Source organism: Gymnodraco acuticeps, unplaced genomic scaffold, assembly GCF_902827175.1.
Source record: "Gymnodraco acuticeps unplaced genomic scaffold, fGymAcu1.1, whole genome shotgun sequence".
Classification (NCBI taxonomy): Eukaryota; Metazoa; Chordata; class Actinopteri; order Perciformes; family Bathydraconidae; genus Gymnodraco; species Gymnodraco acuticeps.
The window spans coordinates 1,525,857-1,545,051 of NW_022989861.1; the positions used below are offsets into that span (position 1 = coordinate 1,525,857).

The 19,195-nt window shown below is 43.7% G+C and overlaps 1 protein-coding gene across 1 annotated transcript in view; it reads right to left on the reverse strand.

Annotated features, from left to right (window-relative positions):
* Positions 1–19,195, reverse strand: part of LOC117563017 (WD repeat-containing protein 11) — a 40,634-nt gene that overhangs the window by 12,071 nt on the left and 9,368 nt on the right. Inside the window, exons 3-6 of the mRNA XM_034241137.1 lie at positions 7,916–8,069; positions 7,503–7,676; positions 7,047–7,249; positions 950–1,168 (exon numbers count right to left, since the gene is read on the reverse strand). Coding sequence (XP_034097028.1) covers positions 950–1,168; positions 7,047–7,249; positions 7,503–7,676; positions 7,916–8,069 — 750 coding nt within the window. The remainder of the gene's footprint in view (positions 1–949; positions 1,169–7,046; positions 7,250–7,502; positions 7,677–7,915; positions 8,070–19,195) is intronic.

Consider the following 19,195-nt stretch of genomic DNA (forward strand, 5'->3'; position numbering starts at 1 on the left):
TCACAGAAAATGTCAATTGGCTGTTGTGATAAATGGAGGAAGAGTAATCTGGGCATTGCTTTTGCATACATGCATAGCTATGTTATATATTTCAAATGGCATATTATGGCTAAAATAGAGTAGAACTACCACAATGAAAAACATAAGATACACAACAATTACGAGGGTTATTCACTCAGAGGGACAGAGAGTAGGGAGTGGGAACAGAGTGACATTAAGAGACAGTTTCTGTTCCATTACTGGCTCTGCAGCCGTGACAAATCCTGTATCTAATACCCTCACAGCATTCATCAATTTCCAATTAGAAATCCAGACTTTAAAAAAAAAAAAAATGGGAAAGTCACCTAAAGGTCACCGGTGCTGATGAATGTGGCCGTAGAAAGGAACATAAGGTCAGACAATATGTAAGGACAGTGAGATTTCTGTGCTAACGCTAAAGCACTGCCTGGCATTGCTGTTCAGTCATCAGACCTTAATGAGGTGAGCACTGAGAAGGAGGAAGAAAAGTAGAGAACTTTATTATATACAGCAGGCGGAATTGGCTCCCTGGGAGAATCATTGATGAAAAAAGAGCCCTTCAAGTAAAGTAATGAAGGTAGAAACTGGATCATATTATGGGGAAAGAAGGTGATGTAGGAAGCGTGTTGGAGCGAGACAGCGCAGCCATGCTTTCTTTTATCTAGCCCAGACTAACTAAGACGTCAGAGCAAAAATTGGGAAATATGTCTCTGCGTGAGCCTTGAAATGCAAAGAAGGAATGTCTTTCCCTAAGACAGAATTCTGTGAATACAAAATTAATGCAATTGCAAAACGAGTCACCTGCTCTCCACCAAAAACTAGGTTAACTCTCTTCAGGTTTGCGATTTCCACAAACTTTGATTCTTTCAAGCTATACAGAGATAACGATTATATAATTTTTGCTGTTCATGTACTGTACGGCATGCCTCACCTGAACAAAGGGCACCCCGGAGCGCTCGATGGCCACCACCCCCACGGTCTGGCTGAGCTCCAGGTCCAGGATGAGGATCTCTCTGGGGTAGAGCAGCAGCATGTGGTTCCTCTTGGACGGCAGGTAGGACAGCTGAAGACAGTCGTTCAACGTCACCGCCTCCGCACTGCAGCGCCACAGGAAGAGGAGGACCGGGGGATGCACACAAAGTAGAAACATCTAATTAATTTCAGTGTCAGATCATCTGAACTGGGAAAAATGTTCTCGAAAAAAAGGGTTAATGATGTATTAATGTATTTCCTACACGTTGGCCATTCTTGTTTTAGACACAGCAAACAAGACATGTTTGAAGAGACCAAACTTTTTTTATTAATAAGTAGGAAAATAAAGTTTGTCTTATTCAAGACTGAGCTCCTCTTCCTTCCGGGAAAAGATTGTCCCACTCTTGACCTAACAATCAACATCGGCACCTCAGTTGTTTCCCCGACTCAGACTGCAAGGAATCTGGGTGTGACCCTAGATAACAACCTGTCCTTCACTGCAAACATCGCTGCTACAAACCCGTTGCTGCAGATACAACGCTTTACAACATCAGGAAGATACGTCCCCAGCTGACTCAGAAAGCGACTCAGGTTCTGGTCCAGGCTCTCGTCATCTCACGCCTAGACTACTGCAACTCCCTCCTGGCTGGTCTACCTGCATGTGCCATCCGACCTCTGCAGCTCATCCAGAATGCAGCGGCTCGTCTGGTCTTCAACCTTCCTAAATTCTCCCACACCACTCCGCTCCTCCGCTCCCTTCACTGGCTTCCGGTAACTGCTAGAATCCACTTCAAGACACTGGTACTTGCTTACCATGCTGCGAATGGATCTGGCCCTTCCTACATCCAGGACATGGTTAAACCGTACACCCCAGCACGTGCACTACGCTCTGCATCAGCCAAACGACTCGCTGCACCCTCGCTGCGAGGGGGACCCAAGTTCCCATCAGCAAAAACACGTGGGTTTGCTATCCTGGCTCCAAGATGGTGGAATGAGCTCCCCATTGACATCAGGACAGCAGATAGCTTGCACATCTTCCGGCGCAGACTGAAAACTCATCTCTTTCGACTCCACTTCGAGCGATAGATTTATTAACAAAGCACTTATATACTAATAAAGGACTGGCTTACCTAAAGCCAGTTGAGTAGCACTTGAAATGTTTGGCTCTATGAAACCTGATGTACTTATATGATTCTGTTTTCTTCAAGGTTGTGTCTTCCTGGTCGAATGTACTTATTGTAAGTTGCTTTGGATAAAAGCGTCAGCTAAATGCAAATGTAATGTAATGTAATGTAAATTCAGCAGACACATCGCCAAAAAAATATAATAAGCCTCTGCTGCAACAGCACACTTATATGCAAACACACCAATGTGATGATGGATTTAAAACAAGCTTTAAAGAGGAAATATTATGCTCATTTTAAGGTTCCATATTGTATTTTGTGCCTCTACTGTGACATGTTTCCATGCTTTAATGTTCAAAAAGGACTTTATTTTCCTCATACTGCCTGTGCTGCAGCACCTCTTTTCACCCTCTGTCTGAAACCAGAGCCCAGTCTGCTCTGATTGGTCAGCTGGCCGGCTCTGTTGTTATTGGTCAACTGCTTAGCAATGCCCGCACCTTAGCCTATCGTATACAATGTGTTGGAGAGCCAGCCAATAGAAGAGCAAGCGTTACATAGTGATGTCACCAAGTTACAGAAGTAAACAAAGGACTAAAATCGAGGCGTTTCACGCAGGGGGAACTGCAAAAACTCCCTCTGGAGGGAACTTGGACTTTGTCAACTGAACTTTGGTATTTCAGCCTTTACTGAACATTCAACCACACAAAAACATATATAACACACTACAGGAGGACCTCTTTAATAAAAACAACTGTCTCTTTCCTAACATCAAATTGATATTTATTTATGTCTTCCCATACAGAAGGATGGATGTATTAGTTATTGCGTTTGTGGTCTTTGTGAGTTACAGGCAAATGAGGGAGAACTTAAAAGTGAATTTGGTATAATGATACAGCATTATACCAAATTTAAAAACTGATGAATTTATTTGCAGCATCACAAAAAAAGCCATTGAATTATTTAACGTGCTTTAAAAATGTATGTTTCCTGTAAGTCCTTTCATCTGTGTTTAAGTCATTACAAATGCTATATCCATGGCAGCAGCAAGGTCTGATCTCTCCATTCGACAACAAAGGCGTCACAAATACTTCAATTAAATCGAAAGGGAACAGAGGGCAGGTTTGGCAGAATTTATGAGCAGGCCATGGTCGTTACTCATTCCTACAGCTTCATTCCTTTAGGTCACCATGAGATGAAATAAAAGAGACAAACTTTATAACACAAAGGAGATCATTATCATCCGGGGAAAGGCGCAACAGATAAAATGGACTCAATTTGGTAACCTTTAGGAGTTGCTGAGCTAAATCACACTGTTACTGAAGTCAGGCGAGGCAGAGATTGGGACTGAAACGACCAAAGGCAGAAAACATCAGAAAGAAAGAATAAAAGAGGCTTCTGTGTATTAGATGGAATAAAATAAAAAGACAGAGCTTCAGAGAGAAAGAGGAAAAGCAGAAAAAGAGAAGAGAAAATCTAACCAAACCCTCGCAAAAAATTCAACTGTATTTCCAAAACACACTCCTCTTTGCTGTGAATAACCCATGAAGGTTGCAGCAGTCCAGGGATCATACATAGCAGTGTTTCCCCTACCATTGTCTTGGAGGGGCGCTGCGCCCCGCCAACGGAGCCCTGCACCCCCCCTGAAATTCAAGGTGTTAAAAAAAAAAAAAAATTATAATTGTTTTATTTTTATTTATATATATAGCACCAAATTGCAACTAATCCATATCTACTGTCACTTTTAATATTGAACATGTGCTCTTTCATTAAATAAACTAAACGCTTTCATTTTAAGTTGTGAGTTTAGTGTTTTTGACCCTAAGAAAAAATATCCCAAACCCCCCCCAAAGCAGTAAACCTAGGGGAAACACTGCATAGTGCGCACACACAAAGCACATGAGGCAACCTCAGAGGACCGCTTTTACTGTCTTTCAACAGAAGTTGTATTGTTTATTCATGATAAATAAACATAAATTACCCAGAGGACCTTAAAATCAAATGCGTATACATAATGTAGTCAGATTGAGCTTCTGATGTCCACAGAATAAACTCACAAAACTTCATGCTGGCAGGCAGTGGTGCATAAATTAACAATTTGGCCTTGATTCTAAAATGAGCAACAAATGTGTGCATAACTATGTTTTATGATAGAGACCCCCCAGTTGTGGCTAAGAGAAGACCAACAGCAGCTGGAAATGGCAGAGACTTGCTATGAAATAGTTTGGTTCATTTCAGGGTTTGACCCAGTGATGTATCACATGTCCGCCAAATGGGAGGTTATGTTTTTGGCCCGGTTAGTCTGGCAGCGAGATTACGATAAATCTTTTGGCTACATTTTCATGGAACTTAGTGGAAGCATGTCGCATAGACCAACAAAGAACTCATTACAATTTGGAGGGGATCCAAATGACAGGGCAGACACACAGATCACTTTTCACTTTCATTAACATTGCAAGGGCAAATAATGAAATAATCATAGCGGTAGTTTTGGACAGAGAAAATTCAAATGAACGCCCCTCAAGATATCAGCTATGGTCTGAATTTAACATGTAGCAGGGGAATTGTTAGGGCAGAATACAGTATTCTAACACATGAATGTCTTGTTACCAAGGTTATTGTATCTTACTCACTATACTGTTCACTCATTTTACACCCTTTTAGAGCTGTATTAAGTTACTGCTAATTCATAAAGGAACATCCTACTGCTACATTAAAATTGGTGAAACACTAGGTGGATTGTTGTGAAACAGTCACAGGAAACTCAATCTATTTTATTTTTTTTGTGGTTAGCGTATGTTCATCAAATGCACAAGACAGGCCCACTGTTATTTTCTACATTTCTTCATTAGCACCCTGAGAACGGCACTGTGTGCCGGTGAATGGAGGTTCAGAGGCTACAGGCTTCTACAGGTAAACAAGTTTATTGTGCGCTGCTGTGTGGAAAACTACTCGTGCTGCCTGCAGCATGAACTGATGGAAAAGCTGATTATTGACACACTGACTTCTTTATCAAAACAACATGAGTTTGCTATGGCTACTCTTTCCCAAATCATCAGTTGCTCTTCTGTGTATTTCTAGCAAACTAGCTGCTTTAGAATGTTTGCTCATTCCCAAAATGGTGGGACATATAAACCTCATGGGTTGTTGGCAATGTAGCTCAGTGTCTAACATCGTAAGGATAAGTAGCATTAGATGTAGAAATATTACAATACTGACAAGGTTGGTCGCCTTTGTTATTGTTTGTCATATTTGTGCTGGCTAAAAAACTGATGAATAGATATCTGATGAGACACTAATGTGTATGATGTAATACTGTTTTCAACATGTTTCTGATAACATACATTGATATCAGTCTTGTTTAAATCCCCCAATATATCAACCACAGGCAGACAGCACTAGAGAGGAGAGATACCGGAACGCGGACAAAGGCGTAATGATGGATTACAGTATTTTCCAGAGCAATTACACACTGCGTTATAGGTGAGGGAAGAACGTGTCACACACCAACAGAAGACACAAAGAGTGAAATGGACACGGCGGCCGAGTGGAGTGAGAGAGAATAAAGAAAAGTAAGATTAATGGAGTGATTGTTATTAGAGTTGGTTGAGTAGGTGGACAGAGAGGCGGCTATAAATAAGCCTGTGTGACAGCCACAGCCACTCAGGCAGGAAGCAGGCAGCACATCAAACAGGCCTTTGGTCCCTGATACACCCAAACTTTTTGTAAAGTTATGTCTAACACAATTCAAATGTCAGTGTTCAGTTTAATACTTAATGGAGAAAAAAGAGGTACTCGTTTTTGTAAATTGAAGTATTCAATACAGGTGAAGTCACAACACATAATACATTCATTCATTTTAACTTGTTTAACCCTGAGAATGAAAATTCAATTTTTAACTTTGTCACATTGATCAATCTTAAATCTTAAAGCTTGGGTAGAACAAATAAACAACCTAAGGCACAAAATGAAAACATAATCCAAAATCCATTATTATTCTCCAATAGCGAAACCTGTTATTTCATCCTTTTGACAGAAACATCATTTTCAACTTCAGATCTCTCAGGTGTGATCAATAGTTTGTTTGTTTTTTGTTGTGTGTATTCTACCAAACATCATTTCTCCCAAAGAGGCAAGTAGACTTAGCCACATAGTGACATCACTTTGTAACACCAGTGCTCCAACACAATGTATGTGATTTGCTTAGGGGCGGGAAATCTCTAGGCAGTTGGCCAATCACAATAGAGCCAGCCAGCTAACCAATCAGAGCAGACTGGGCTCTGGTTTCAGACAGAGGGTGAAAAGAGGTGCTGCAGCACAGGCAGTGTGAGGAAAATAAAGAGCTTTTTGAACATTAAAGCATATAGATATGTCACAGTAGAGGCACAAAATACAAATATGAACCTGAAAATGAGCAGAATATGTCCTCCTTAAGTTATTGAAAAAAAGGGGAAGAGCAGCACATGTTACAGAGACACAAAAGGAGTGTATAATTGGCATTCTCAACCTGCCGAGAGCTCATTCAATGGTGTATTGTGCTACATAGATAGACTTGTTTACATGTTATTACACATTTGGATTAACAACAAACTCATATATCATGAAATTAAACTTTTTGTCTTCATTTTTACCTGCAGCAGAGGACATAATATTATACCTACATGCTGACAGGTGTAGATTCACTACAGGTCAAGGGCGTACAACAAATACAAACACTTTAGATATCCTTAGACCAAGACATTGTTTGATAACATTCTTGGAACTGCTTGTATAAAACTCAAGTGAGTTGACCCAGAGCAAAGTCCTTGATTCGAGGTTGTTCTAGTAAAACTTTTAGGGACCTTACTTAAAATGCAGAGAAGGTTGCTGGTGGATTTACTGACATATGGGCAAAGTTTAAATTAGCAATACATTTATAAAGAAATTCTGACTTACGTGGGTTTTTTCATTGGTGATGAGCACTTTGACCTTGTTGAGGGCCTTCTTGGCGCCTGTGGGGGCAAGGGAGATGGCGGAGGCAGGCTTGGTGTGGGCGGGGCTTGCATGGGGGCTGGCGATGTAGACCTTTTTACCAGCGCTGCCCGGGGGTTTGGAGTGGGAGAAGTCTGTGATAAAGACTATTCCTTCACTGGTCAGCACTGCCAAAAGACAGAAAAAAACCGTATAAAAGCTGCATATGCTGTCACAACTGTCAGTAAAGAGAAATGGTAAAATATATTTATTTCAATTTAAAAGGAAGGCAGCAAAGTCTCTCTCATATGTGTCATCTTAATATAACTTAAATCTAATTCCACCTCCAATTACAAAAAAGTTAACAAAATAAAAAATGTAAACAGCGTATAAACAAAGGCTGAGTCACATTTTTTTTCGACACATTTGTTGATAACTTACATGCCATATTGGAGGGGTCAAAGGGGTCAAATGAGAAGGAGAGGATGTTCTCAGCGTAGCTCTTCTTCCACAGCTTGGTGCCCGTGTCTCCGTTCCACAGCACGATGTAGTTGGGAGGGTGGATGGCCAACAGTAGATCACGAGACGCATCCTGATTCCATAACCACTCCAAGTCTGGCAGAGAAAGAGCAAGAAACAGAGGGGAGAATAAAGAGTAAAGTAAGTGCCAGAACAGAAAGGGCAGAGAATGATGGTAAGAGCTTCTTAATGAAAACAAATAGTCAACAACAGTTCCAAGTTTCTCCTTGGCAGGGCCCCTGGGGTTGATATCCTTCCTCTACAGAACTGAGGGACAAGAAATCATTCCAAGCCTACATGAGAGGAAGAGGGGGGGTTTGTGGAAGGTATCTTACCCTGGATAGGTTTGGAGTGCTCCTGGATCTCACAATGGGCGGTGCCGCTGACCACATCCCACACTATGATCTTCCCCGAGGCATCTCCTGAGGCCAGCCGCAGACAGTAGGGAGAGCTCTGGTTGTGGTAGTAGTTCTCCCTGGACCATTTCACCTACGTACAAAACACCAGAGATAACATACAGTAAGTTAAAGTAGCAATACTGTGTAAAAATACACAGCTGCAAGGAAAGGTCCTGCATTCAAATTCCTACTCAAGAAAGTACAAAAGTATAAGGATGAACATTTATTTAAAGTAACAAGCGAAAAGGACTCATTATGCAGTATAGCCCATTTCAGAATCGTATATATTACATTATTGGATTATAGTTATTGATGCATTATTGTTTTCATAACTTCAACACTACATTTGGTAAGGGTTGGGTTTATTTGAAATACTTTGAATTCAGTTGGTTAGCTTTACATGTAATAATTAGGGCCGGGACTCGATTAAAAAAATTAATCTAATTAATTAGAGGCTTTGTAATTAATTAATCGAAATTAATCGCATTTTAATCGCATATAAATATTTGACCTGAGAACAGTGAGAAGCAATTTTTTTCACATGGATTTTAGTATACCATTAGGCGCATTCCCACCGCAGTACTTTTCCCACAAAGGTTCATGAGAACAAATGAAGCCGCTGACGTCACTTCTTCTTCTTCTGCTTTGGGTTTACTGGCAGGCCGCAAACCACTTCACGGCGTATACTGCCGCCCAAAGTCCCCGGCCGGAAGTCCCCGGAGTTGGGGACTGGCTTCAGTAGAAGCTGCTGGGAGTCCCAGCAGCTTCTACTGAAGCCTTCCGAGTAAATCGCCAGAACGCCGACACCTCCTCATCTCCACCGCTCCCATGTTTTATTTTGTGTTGCCATAAGTTAGTCTCTCTGCGTTTCTGCGCTGGGCTAATGCTAATAATGCTAATGCGAGGATAATAAAATGGCGGCTTCACCAAACTTTTTGGGAGTTTTACGGGGCGTGGTTTGCAATCCGCCCAGCCAATCAGAAATATAGCTCTTTTCTCACAAGAGAGCCGTACGAAAGTCCCTGCTCTCTAGCAGCTCTCTGCTCTCTAGCAGGGACTTTCGTGGGGGTAAAAAGGTTCTCATGAACTAATTTTAGTACCGGCTCTTTTTGGTGTGAACCATAGACTGTATGGTGTGAACGCGATAAAAGAGGCTAACGTCCACGCTAGCTTCCACGCTAGCTGCTATATGTTTTGCATTGAGGTGATACTTGAGGCTTGATGTGCTGCGGTGATATGCGAATTCCTTTTTGCATAATTTGCACACAACCGTGCTCTTATCGACGCTTCCATCCGTCCGTTTTTTAAAACAACATTTCCCACTGTTGTTCACTGTGGTTTGTTGTTGTCTGAAGTCATGAACGTTAGTTGGTGCTCCAGTATAATCGGTACGCCTGAAACTCATCCAGTGAGAAACGTTCCGCGGTGCAAAAATAAGTGCGATTAAAATGCGTTAATTTTTTTAACGCGTTAATTTTTGTGTAATTAATTAATCTTAATTAACGCGTTAAAGTCCCGGCCCTAGTAATAATATATCTTAAAACAGCAATCTCCCTTGGATTTTTTAATCCTTGAATGGCTTTTAATTTTGGTTAATTTTAATGGTATCATTGTTCATGTTTTGTTGTTTTTCTGTATCTTGCTCTGTTAAGCACTTTGCTGCCTGAAAGGTGAAAAAGTAACAAGTAACTAAAAAGTATTCAAGTAAAAAAGTATGTGCATCCAAATGATACTAGAGTTAAAGTATAAACAGCATAAAGTGAAGTACAAGGACTTAATATTTGATCTTAAGTACAGTTATTGAGTAAATAGACTTCCACCACTGCCCAATACAAAACATATGATTCATTTTTGCCAGTTGCTATGGCAGTGTTTCTCAAAGTGGGGGGCGCGCAGAGGCATGACAGGGGGGGCGCGTGAGACCAGTTACGACAAAAAAAAATGGTTATGACGTTGGCATGACCGGCGGAAGTTACCCTTAGAAACCTTAGAAACCTATGAGGGCGCTGTAGGACACAGGTGTGTAATGTACATGTTGAGGATGGAAGGTCAATAGGCGGCGTCGGGGGGCGCTAGGGGGTGCTGCAGGTCCCCCTAGGATAGCCATAGCACCCCCAAGAAATGTATGTCTTTTTTTTGTATGTCTGAAATTCATCATTTGAAAAATTATTGATTCGAAAACAATATGCTAAAGTACAGTACAAGTATGTCTGGGTCTCTGTGTTTCATTCAAGCTCTGCTCTGTGTGTGTGTGGAATGAGCCATTTTTGTGTGCGTGCACGGGAGAGAGAGAGCGCACCGGTACCAGAGATTGTTGTTGTTAGCATCTGGTGCTAGCTAGCTACGCTAACAGATATAAGGAGCTTTTTCAACAACAAGGTGGAGGGAGAACTCTTGCCTGTCAGACTGAGAGGCTCAGATAACCTCAGCTCAGTGAGGTAAAGGACTCTCAGTGTTTAAATTACCCACTGAGATTAGTTATCTCAGTGGGTCTCAAACGGTTTGGTCACGATTAAAGTAAACAATTATTTCCGAGGCACACGTTTATATGATCATTATAGGTATAAAAAAAAATAAGAGAATAAATGAAAAACAGTTGTGAAATACTATGACAGTAAAACAAGAATACAGTTTAAAAGGAGAGTGATTTGTAAAATATCCATAAAGAAAAAGTAAATCTGTTTACAGTTCTGTTTCATATGGGTGTTGAGAAATGTATCCATAGATCTCTTCATTTAGCTCTCAAAGTGCACCAGATTGATGCATTTAAGTTCAATATTTTAAAGAAAATCTTCCCGGGGGAGCATGCCCCCGGAACCCCCTAGAGGATGTTAGGTCCCCTCCCCACTTGTAAAAATAGTATTTTACCCCTGCTTACACCTATATGCCGTGAGCTGATTGTAACAGTCGCGGGTGTACTGTGTACAGTATGTGCGTGGGGGATGTTGCAGTACTCAGTGGAATTCCACAAGGGAGTGTCCTGGGTCCTGCACTGTTTGTCGTCTATATCAACGACCTACCCGATAATGTGAGCTCCATTTTCAGATGTTTGCAGATGATACTAAAGTCTTCAAGGTAATTAAGTGTAAAGAGGATGCAGAAAAACTTCAGTCAGATCTCAGAGAATTGCTGAGGTGGTCCGAGTGTTGGCAGCTCAAATTCAATGCAGCAAAGTGCAAAGTAATGCACTTAAGTTTTCAGAACCCAAAATATGAGTATAATATGGGTGATGATTCAAACACTATAAACCTATCCGAGACTCAGAATGAAAAGGACCTTGGTGTGAATGTTGATAATACCCTGACATTTAGTGACCATATCCGCCGGGAAAGTAACAAAGCGAATGGTATCCTAGCAATGATCCGCAGATCATATACACTTATTTGGACTCTGACGTAGTACGTAGTTTATATATCTCTCTTGTACGGCCACGCCTCGAGTATGGGAATGTCCCTTGGTCCCCCATGTACAAAAAGGATGCTGAGCTCATCGAGAAAATACAGAGAAGAGCAACGAAGCTGGTTCCAGAACTAAAGGACCTACCATATCAAGAACGACTGCAAAGTCTTAAGATCCTGAGTATGTATTATAGAAGGGCGAGGGGAGATATGATCGAAGTTTTCAAATATCTCCACAACATCTACAAAACATCATGCCCACTGGGGATTATAACACCAGGACTCGTGGGATTATAACACCAGGACTCGTGGACACTGCCTCAAGTTGAGGAAACAGTACTCAAGACTGGCTATCCGCCGCAACTTTTTCAGCCTGCTTGTGGTTGACTTGTGGAATGATCTGCCAGAAAGCGTTGTCACATCCAAGACGGTTAACTGTCTCAAGTCCCGCCTCGACCATTACTGGTCAAACATCACCTTCACTTTGGACTATGTGACTGTTGCCAGCATCCATAGTAAATAAAGAACAGTGATCTACTTATTTATGAGCGACTAAAAATCCTCAGGCCTATTACAGCCGTATCCTATTGATTGATTGAGTACAAAATGCCACTGTAGCGACCGGAACATTAATGGGAAACCCTAAATGTTTGAGCACCCGAAACATCAAGCTACCCCACAGCACCCCCAAAAGAAAATCTCTGGCGCTGCCACTGAGCCTGCAACCCCGTTTTGAAGAAATGTGCAGTGCAAACAGGCTCATTGCAGCCACTAATGCTGTGATCATGAGACACACTTTTTTGCCAAATATCAGCATTTTCTTTCTTTTTCTTTTTTTGCACAGATTACAAAGTATTATAACTTATTGTTCTAGCAAAGGGATTGCACAATTGTATTATATATTTTTTTGAGCACACAGACTTGTGGAACATTGTTTTATTATCACTGTTCTAGCAAAGTGATTTTTTTTTGTTTTTTTGAAAGGAATGCTCACGTTAATATTGATGTATTTTAATAAAAGTTAACTTGGCCTATTACGTGACTATTTGTGTTGGGGGGGCCCGACTTTTTTTTTTTCCAAAGGGGGGCCTGACAGAAAAAGTTTGAGAACCACTGCACTATGGAAATATTGCAAGACTTTTACATTTTACCATTACAAAAAGAAAATGATGACTTTGACTGAAAACAGAGGCAATATTGTCTGTACTGTAAGTCTATCCAGATCAGGTATTGTTCTGTATAAGTGCTTTTACATGTTAACTATGGTGCAAAGCAGGGTTAAGGGAAAGAAAAACGATGCAGTTCCAAAGAACTAACACCATAGAAATGTATGCTAAAAAGACAAATGACTTTGAACAAGTTTGTGTTTAAATAATTGATTATGTATGTGTATTTTTTCCTGAATAGGCATGCTCCGTGCTATGCCAACTCCTTCCTTTTTTCTCCCTTTTATTCTGCAAGCTTTCTTGTGTCGGCTGTGTGGTGAGGAATGGCTCGCTGCTGTGGCTGCAGTGCTTTACAAGATTAAAGTGTGCTTTGCTGTGAGGAATGAGAGTCTCGGATTGAGCCCAGGCACTGATAATCACCACACGATGTATTGCCCATTATTTACCCTTCTACAAAGCACACAAACATAAACCATACACACACATAAGCTGACACAAACACACATACATAGCCCTTCTGTGTATATCTGTTAATACAGAAGCAACCTTTATCAGTGTTGCTTTTTAGCTTACACAGTGAAGCAGCGTTCAGTTCTATTTCGTATATGGCTTCGCCCTCTAAGGCTATCGCTATTGGGTAATCCCCCTGCGCCCCCGCGCAGCACTGAAAACTTGTAGTCCACGCCCACCCGCAAGGTGGGCCCCACCCTCGGGCCTCCTTACGGTATAAATAGGAAGGAGGCCCGGCAATCTGCTCCCTCTTTTCTTCAGCAAACCAGTACAGTTACTGAAGCACAGCAATTGAGAATCATCATGAGCAACAACTGCGTCCGTGATTGTCCCTCATGTGGCTCTGGGTTCATAATGAATTATGACCAGCAGAGATAAAAGCAGTATGCGAATCCTGCCTGGGGTCGGAGCACACGTATACGCGGCTCTAAACCAGCAGGTAGCATGCACACACTGCGCCCGTCTCCCCTCGGGCGACAGGAAGCGGAGAGCGGACGCTCTTGCTGCTGCGGCCGAGGAGGATGATTGACCCGTCCAGGCTTACGAACCGCGGACGGGGCCTCGTGTCCCTGGGGCCGAGTGCCGGGCAGGAGTCCGAAGAAAAGCAACTCCTGCCCCGCCTCCCTCCACGGTTCACCGTTCGGTTCTCCCCTCCCTCCTCTCCCCCGGACGGGGGAGACCGAGTCGGAGCAGGGTGCCAGCTTGGCGGCCGAACATGCTTTCCCCCTCTCCGTCACCACAGCGGCGAAATAAAATCGCGCTGCTCTCCAACTCGGTGGTGACACTGGTAGAGCGGTGCACTACCGAGGCAGAGGAAATCAGCAAGGCGGCCAGCACGGCGCTCATTCTGTGCGGGTCCGTTGCTGTCTCCCAGGCGAGGATTTCCGTGTGGGTGACACAGATCCAGCGCCACCTCTGGCGGAAGCAGGCGTCTGTTACGGAGACGGCCAGAAAAGTGCTACTGGACTCTCCAATCAGCCCGGACGGGCTGTTCGGACCCCAGTTCCATGCCATGGTGGAGTCCATGAAGACGGCCGCAGAACCGGCGGACGGCATTCACCAGCATGTACAGCTGGCTCCAGCCTGCTGAGCGCCCATAGCGGCACCAACGCTCGCAGCAGCTGCGGCGTCCACGCCGGCCACAGGAGGCCGCAAGTGGAGGGACGCACATCAACTGCAGGGGCTCCGTCACACGTCTACGCTCCCCCACCACCCCAGAGACAGGGTCTCCCGGCGACGAGTCAAAGGGGAGTGAGGCTCCCCCGCTCCTGGTCTGCTCCGCGAGAGCCTCCGAGGAAGCAGAGCCGGTAATTAAGCCAGCTGCCACTAATCTGTTGATTAAGTAGACAGCAGGGCTCCCTGCAGAAGCCTGCTGGTTTTAACCTATCGGTTAATAACCTGCAGAGCTCGCGGCATTCCTCTGTCCGAGATACGCCTCCTATACACGGTCATAATAACCCATGAGCGCCGTTATAACGCCTCATGTGGACAGCACTGCGCACATCTCCACTCATCCCCTGAGCGTGTACACGCCTCATGATGACAGCCGGAGTGAAACGCAGCGTGTGGAGGCTTCCTCGCAGCCCTTTCGCCTCACGGGCAGCGGCGGCGAGGGCAATGGCGTGGCTCGTCACCTTGACGACCATTACAGGCTGAGTGCTCCCAGGGTCAGCGCTCGCTGCAGAAGCCTGCTGGTTTTAACCTATCGGTTAATTAACTGCAGAGCTCGCTAATTAAGCCGGCTGCCACTAATCTGTTGATTAAGTAGACAGCAGGGCTCGCGGCAGAAGCCTGCCGGTTTTAACCTCGGTTAATAACCTGCAGAGCTCGCTGCATTCCTTTGTCCGTGATCGCTCCAGTGAGTGGAGAAACTGACAGCTCTCCTCTGGCGTGTCACAAACCCGCACAGCCCTCTCCGTGACGCAGCTGCTCGGCGTTGGCGTCAGCTGGTCACGTGGGGATCCCCCTGGGTCTCCCCCACAGGTGGAGTCTCCAAAGGTGGTTCATTCGCTGCAGAAGCCTGCTGTTTTAACCTATTGGTTTATAAACTGTAGAGCTCGCAGCATTCCTCTGTCCCAGATATGCCTCCTACACACGGTCATAATAAATTCACGAGCACCGTTATAACGCCTCGTGTGGACAGCACTGCACACACCACTACTCATCCCCTGGGCGTGTACGCGCTTCATGATGAGAGACGGAGTGAAATGCAGCGTGTGGAAACTCCCTCGCAGCCCTTTTGCCTCACGGGCGGCGACGGGCAGCGGCGTGGCTCGTCACCATGATGACCATTGCGGCACATCACAGAGAAGCCTCTCCCCCCAGCAGTTCCATGGGATACAAGAAACACGGGGGAGTCACCCCGTTGCTGTACAATCAAACATGTGTTGATTTGCACAGACAACAGGCCACGGCTATGGAAGCAGCCTACCTCAATCGCCAGGAAGGAGTACGATCTGCGCAGCTTCTGAACGCAGCCAGGCGGCTGCTGTTCTGGGCGCGCACACACGTTGCTCTCCATCAGAGCAATGTATATTCCCGGCGAAATTAACAGAGGGGCTCGCAGAACGCAGCAGCCGTTGTATGCGAGGAGTACAGAGACTCAGACCTGTGTCACGCACACTGGCGCCTCAGTGGGATTTGGCTTTGGTGTTGCGCGCACTAAAGCCAAGCCCCATTTGAACCTGATCAGGTTCCCCTTAAACGGTTATCAGCCAAAGTAGTACTGCTTTTGGCTCTATCAGAGAAAAGGGTGAGTGATTTGTCTGCTCTCTCTGTGGCTCCGTCATGTCTCCAGATCCAAGGAGATGGCAGTTCAGCTGTTTTACGCCCTAACCCGACTTCATGCCTAAGGTCATCACAACTCTTTTAGGTCAAGAGTGATCACCCTGGCTGGCTTATTCCCCCCTCCTTACAGGTCGGAGGAAGAAGCCGCGTCTCATCTCCTCTGTCCTGTGCGCGCGCTGTCTTGCTATGTGGCGCGCACGGCGGCCTGGCGTGTTCTCAGCACCTGTTTTTGCACTATAGAGAGCGCTCGATCGGGCAACCTCTGTCTGCACAATGGCTGTCACACTGGCTGTGTGAGGCTGTGTCACAGGCATATGTCTCCTCTGGGGTGGAGCCCCCGAGAACATCAATGCGCACTCTGTAGTGAAAGATTTGTATTTATTCATGTTAGCAAACTATGGATAAGCTTAAAATGGGAATAATTTGGGTAAAACTGTGAGCTGGATTTGGGGCCTGTTGACATGTGTTTTTGAGGACAAAGGAAGATGGGGGAAGGTGAGAGCATGTCTTGATTTGCATTCAACTTATCTAGCTACAGTGGTTGGGGAAACCTAAGGTCGGAGGTGTCTGTGATATTTGGGCTGCCAATCAATGAGCTCCAAATGGGAGGATCTGATAACTCCTCCCATTGTCAAAGAGTATAAACACAGACACACACGCGGTGTTCAGCCTCTTTCCTCTGGCTGGCTCACGTGCAGGTAAATTCGGGATCCCAAAGATTAACTGTATTGAATTTGTACTGTATTGATTGTATTGTATTGTCATATTACCATTAAAGTAGATTAACGGTTACTTGGTAGCGTCTGGATTCCTTCCTGTATTATAACCAGCTTGATAGGGACGCGCGGAGATTTGAAAAGCGGACTAGATATCCCTTTAAATCTCTAACAAGTGGTGATCTCGACGTGCCAGATATAACGAAGCTGAGGAAGAATTCAGACGACCAGAATGGGTCGGGAACAGACGCTTTCAAACATCTCAGACAATCGGCAGGACCCTGCTACTCTGCAAATAAGGTACGCAGACGCCTGTTATGAAAATCGACTGTCTGTAATTGGATACGCTAAAACTTTAGGATTGTCTGTAGGCGTTTCACAGTGTTTTTAAAGTTTAAATGGAATATACAATGCATATTTTACTATGTTAGGAAAGTTATATACAAAACGTAAACGTTGATCGCCAGGTAGACGGAAAGTCCTGCGTAACGTAAATAGAGCAGTTTGGCGCGGATCTGCAGGTAGTTTATTCCTGAGTGGCGTGGAGACGGTGCAGTTTGTTTGGTTGCGAGGTTTGATTCCTGCACGACAAAACCTGTTAACACGATATTTTAGATCGGGTCGCCGTTTAAAACTGGGGTTAAATAACAGACCAAGGCTGAAAGCTAAAAGCCAGTTATATGTTAAATCGAGGGAGAGCGTTTCCCTTTGTCTGTAAACTTCTGCTGCTGCCATCTGGTGGCTGAAAGGGGGTATCACACCCGTGACATTTTTCTGCTGCCATCTAGTGGCTGAAAGGGGGTAGCACACCCTTGAAATGTTCCATTACATTGCTGGCCGGTATTGAAGACGGGAAGCACGTTAATAGTAACAACGACAATAGCCCAGTATATTAATACAAGTGAACACATATTAATTAAGTCAGAGAAATAAAAGCAAAGTTAAAAAAGGAACATGTTGGCACCTTCTTACACATTGTGTAGCCGTACCGCCACCTTTCCAGAAACGGCACGGTAGTTAGAACTGATTTTGGAAAACTGGTACAAAACAATAAGGAATTGAACATTTTTTACAACGACAGCACCAGGAGATGAGTAAACTCAAGAATCTGTAGAGTGCAAATACATTGTGTAAAACACATTTTACACTCGAACTGTTTGCACATCATAGACAAGGAATTTAGACAATATAAATAAATGTTCAGAAAGTAGACATAGGCCTACACTTGATTCAAATTTCATTACTGTGATCCGATTGGTGTGCTCTGCAGGTTTACTATTGTTCGAAGTAACAGTGGGATTTAAAATGAGAGAAAATATGGGGATGTTTTTTTTTTCGTAGTGTGTGGAATATGTGATGCTGGAAACATGTAAGTATTTCAGAGTTGTGTTGGGTAAATATGTAACAATGGATGAAACAATTTTTGGAGTGAGTTTTTGTAATATCATAAGTAGACATTAATTATGTTGTTAAGATGGCATTTAACAACTAAGACAGATAGTATGATTAGAAAGAGACAGAGTGGAAAGGGTTGGATTTATTTAACATCAGTGTGCTAGACTTCTTATAGGTAATGTGTACCGAGACCTGGACTCCCCCTCTGATTTAGAAAGGCTATGATCCCGACCCTCCAAGCAGACGAAAGACCTAACCCAACAGGAGACTCCTCCTTCTCCATCGTACAGACAGAGAACCAGAGCTGAACCAACAACGACCTGAGGCATCCAGAACCATCTCCACGTGAGGCATCCAGAACCAAACCAGCATGCTGACAAAGAGGCAAACTCTCATCGGTCCCTCAAACAGGACATGAAGTTCCAAACTGCGCCGCGAGATTTGGCACGATAGACATGAGAGCAGAATCCGCCCTACATAAAAACAGCAGAGAGACTGTAAAGGAGGAGTGCAACAACAGTGGCATGATGGGGCTGCAGATGTAACTGGGCCAATGGCTGCCTAAAAAAGTTACAGCGGATGGTTTCAAAAGCTGATGGACTGAAGAGAAGACAGAATCAGAGGAGTTGGCATGGTCGATTAGAAGTGAGGAGGCCGGGGTCACGGCTTGAGAAAACCAGGGGAGGAGAAAAGGAGAACGGGAATGAGTGAGTTACACATAAACACACTTATTCACAAAACGCACATTTAAATAACTTGAATTAACTTCATAAATACGTAAAGACAGAAAGATTTATTAATCAATTGGTAAATTAAAAAATAGCAGTAAAGAGGAAACTATTAAAGTAAGAGGAGAATCATCCTAAAACACACTGACAGAGTAGAACCATATTCTTCAATATTTTCATCATGTTAACAAATCATTCTTTAAGAGATTTTTATTCACGTGTGAATAAAGTAGCGATCTCATTGGTTACAATATTGATCACCATTAAAAGGATAGTTTTAGGAACCACTCTATAGGACACATCTTTATTTGTATTAATAGCTGGTGCCAAGCCACATATACAATTCCAATCTAGAGTGTTGATTTCACCATTGTGGCATAGTTATTACCATAGGAGGGCTTTAAGATGGAAATATAAAACGACTTCGGTTTTAAATCCTTGATAAAGGAGGGAGTAATTGTTGCATCTTCGGACACCCAAGGTTCCACACACTGCTAAAGAGTTTATCATTGTTTTT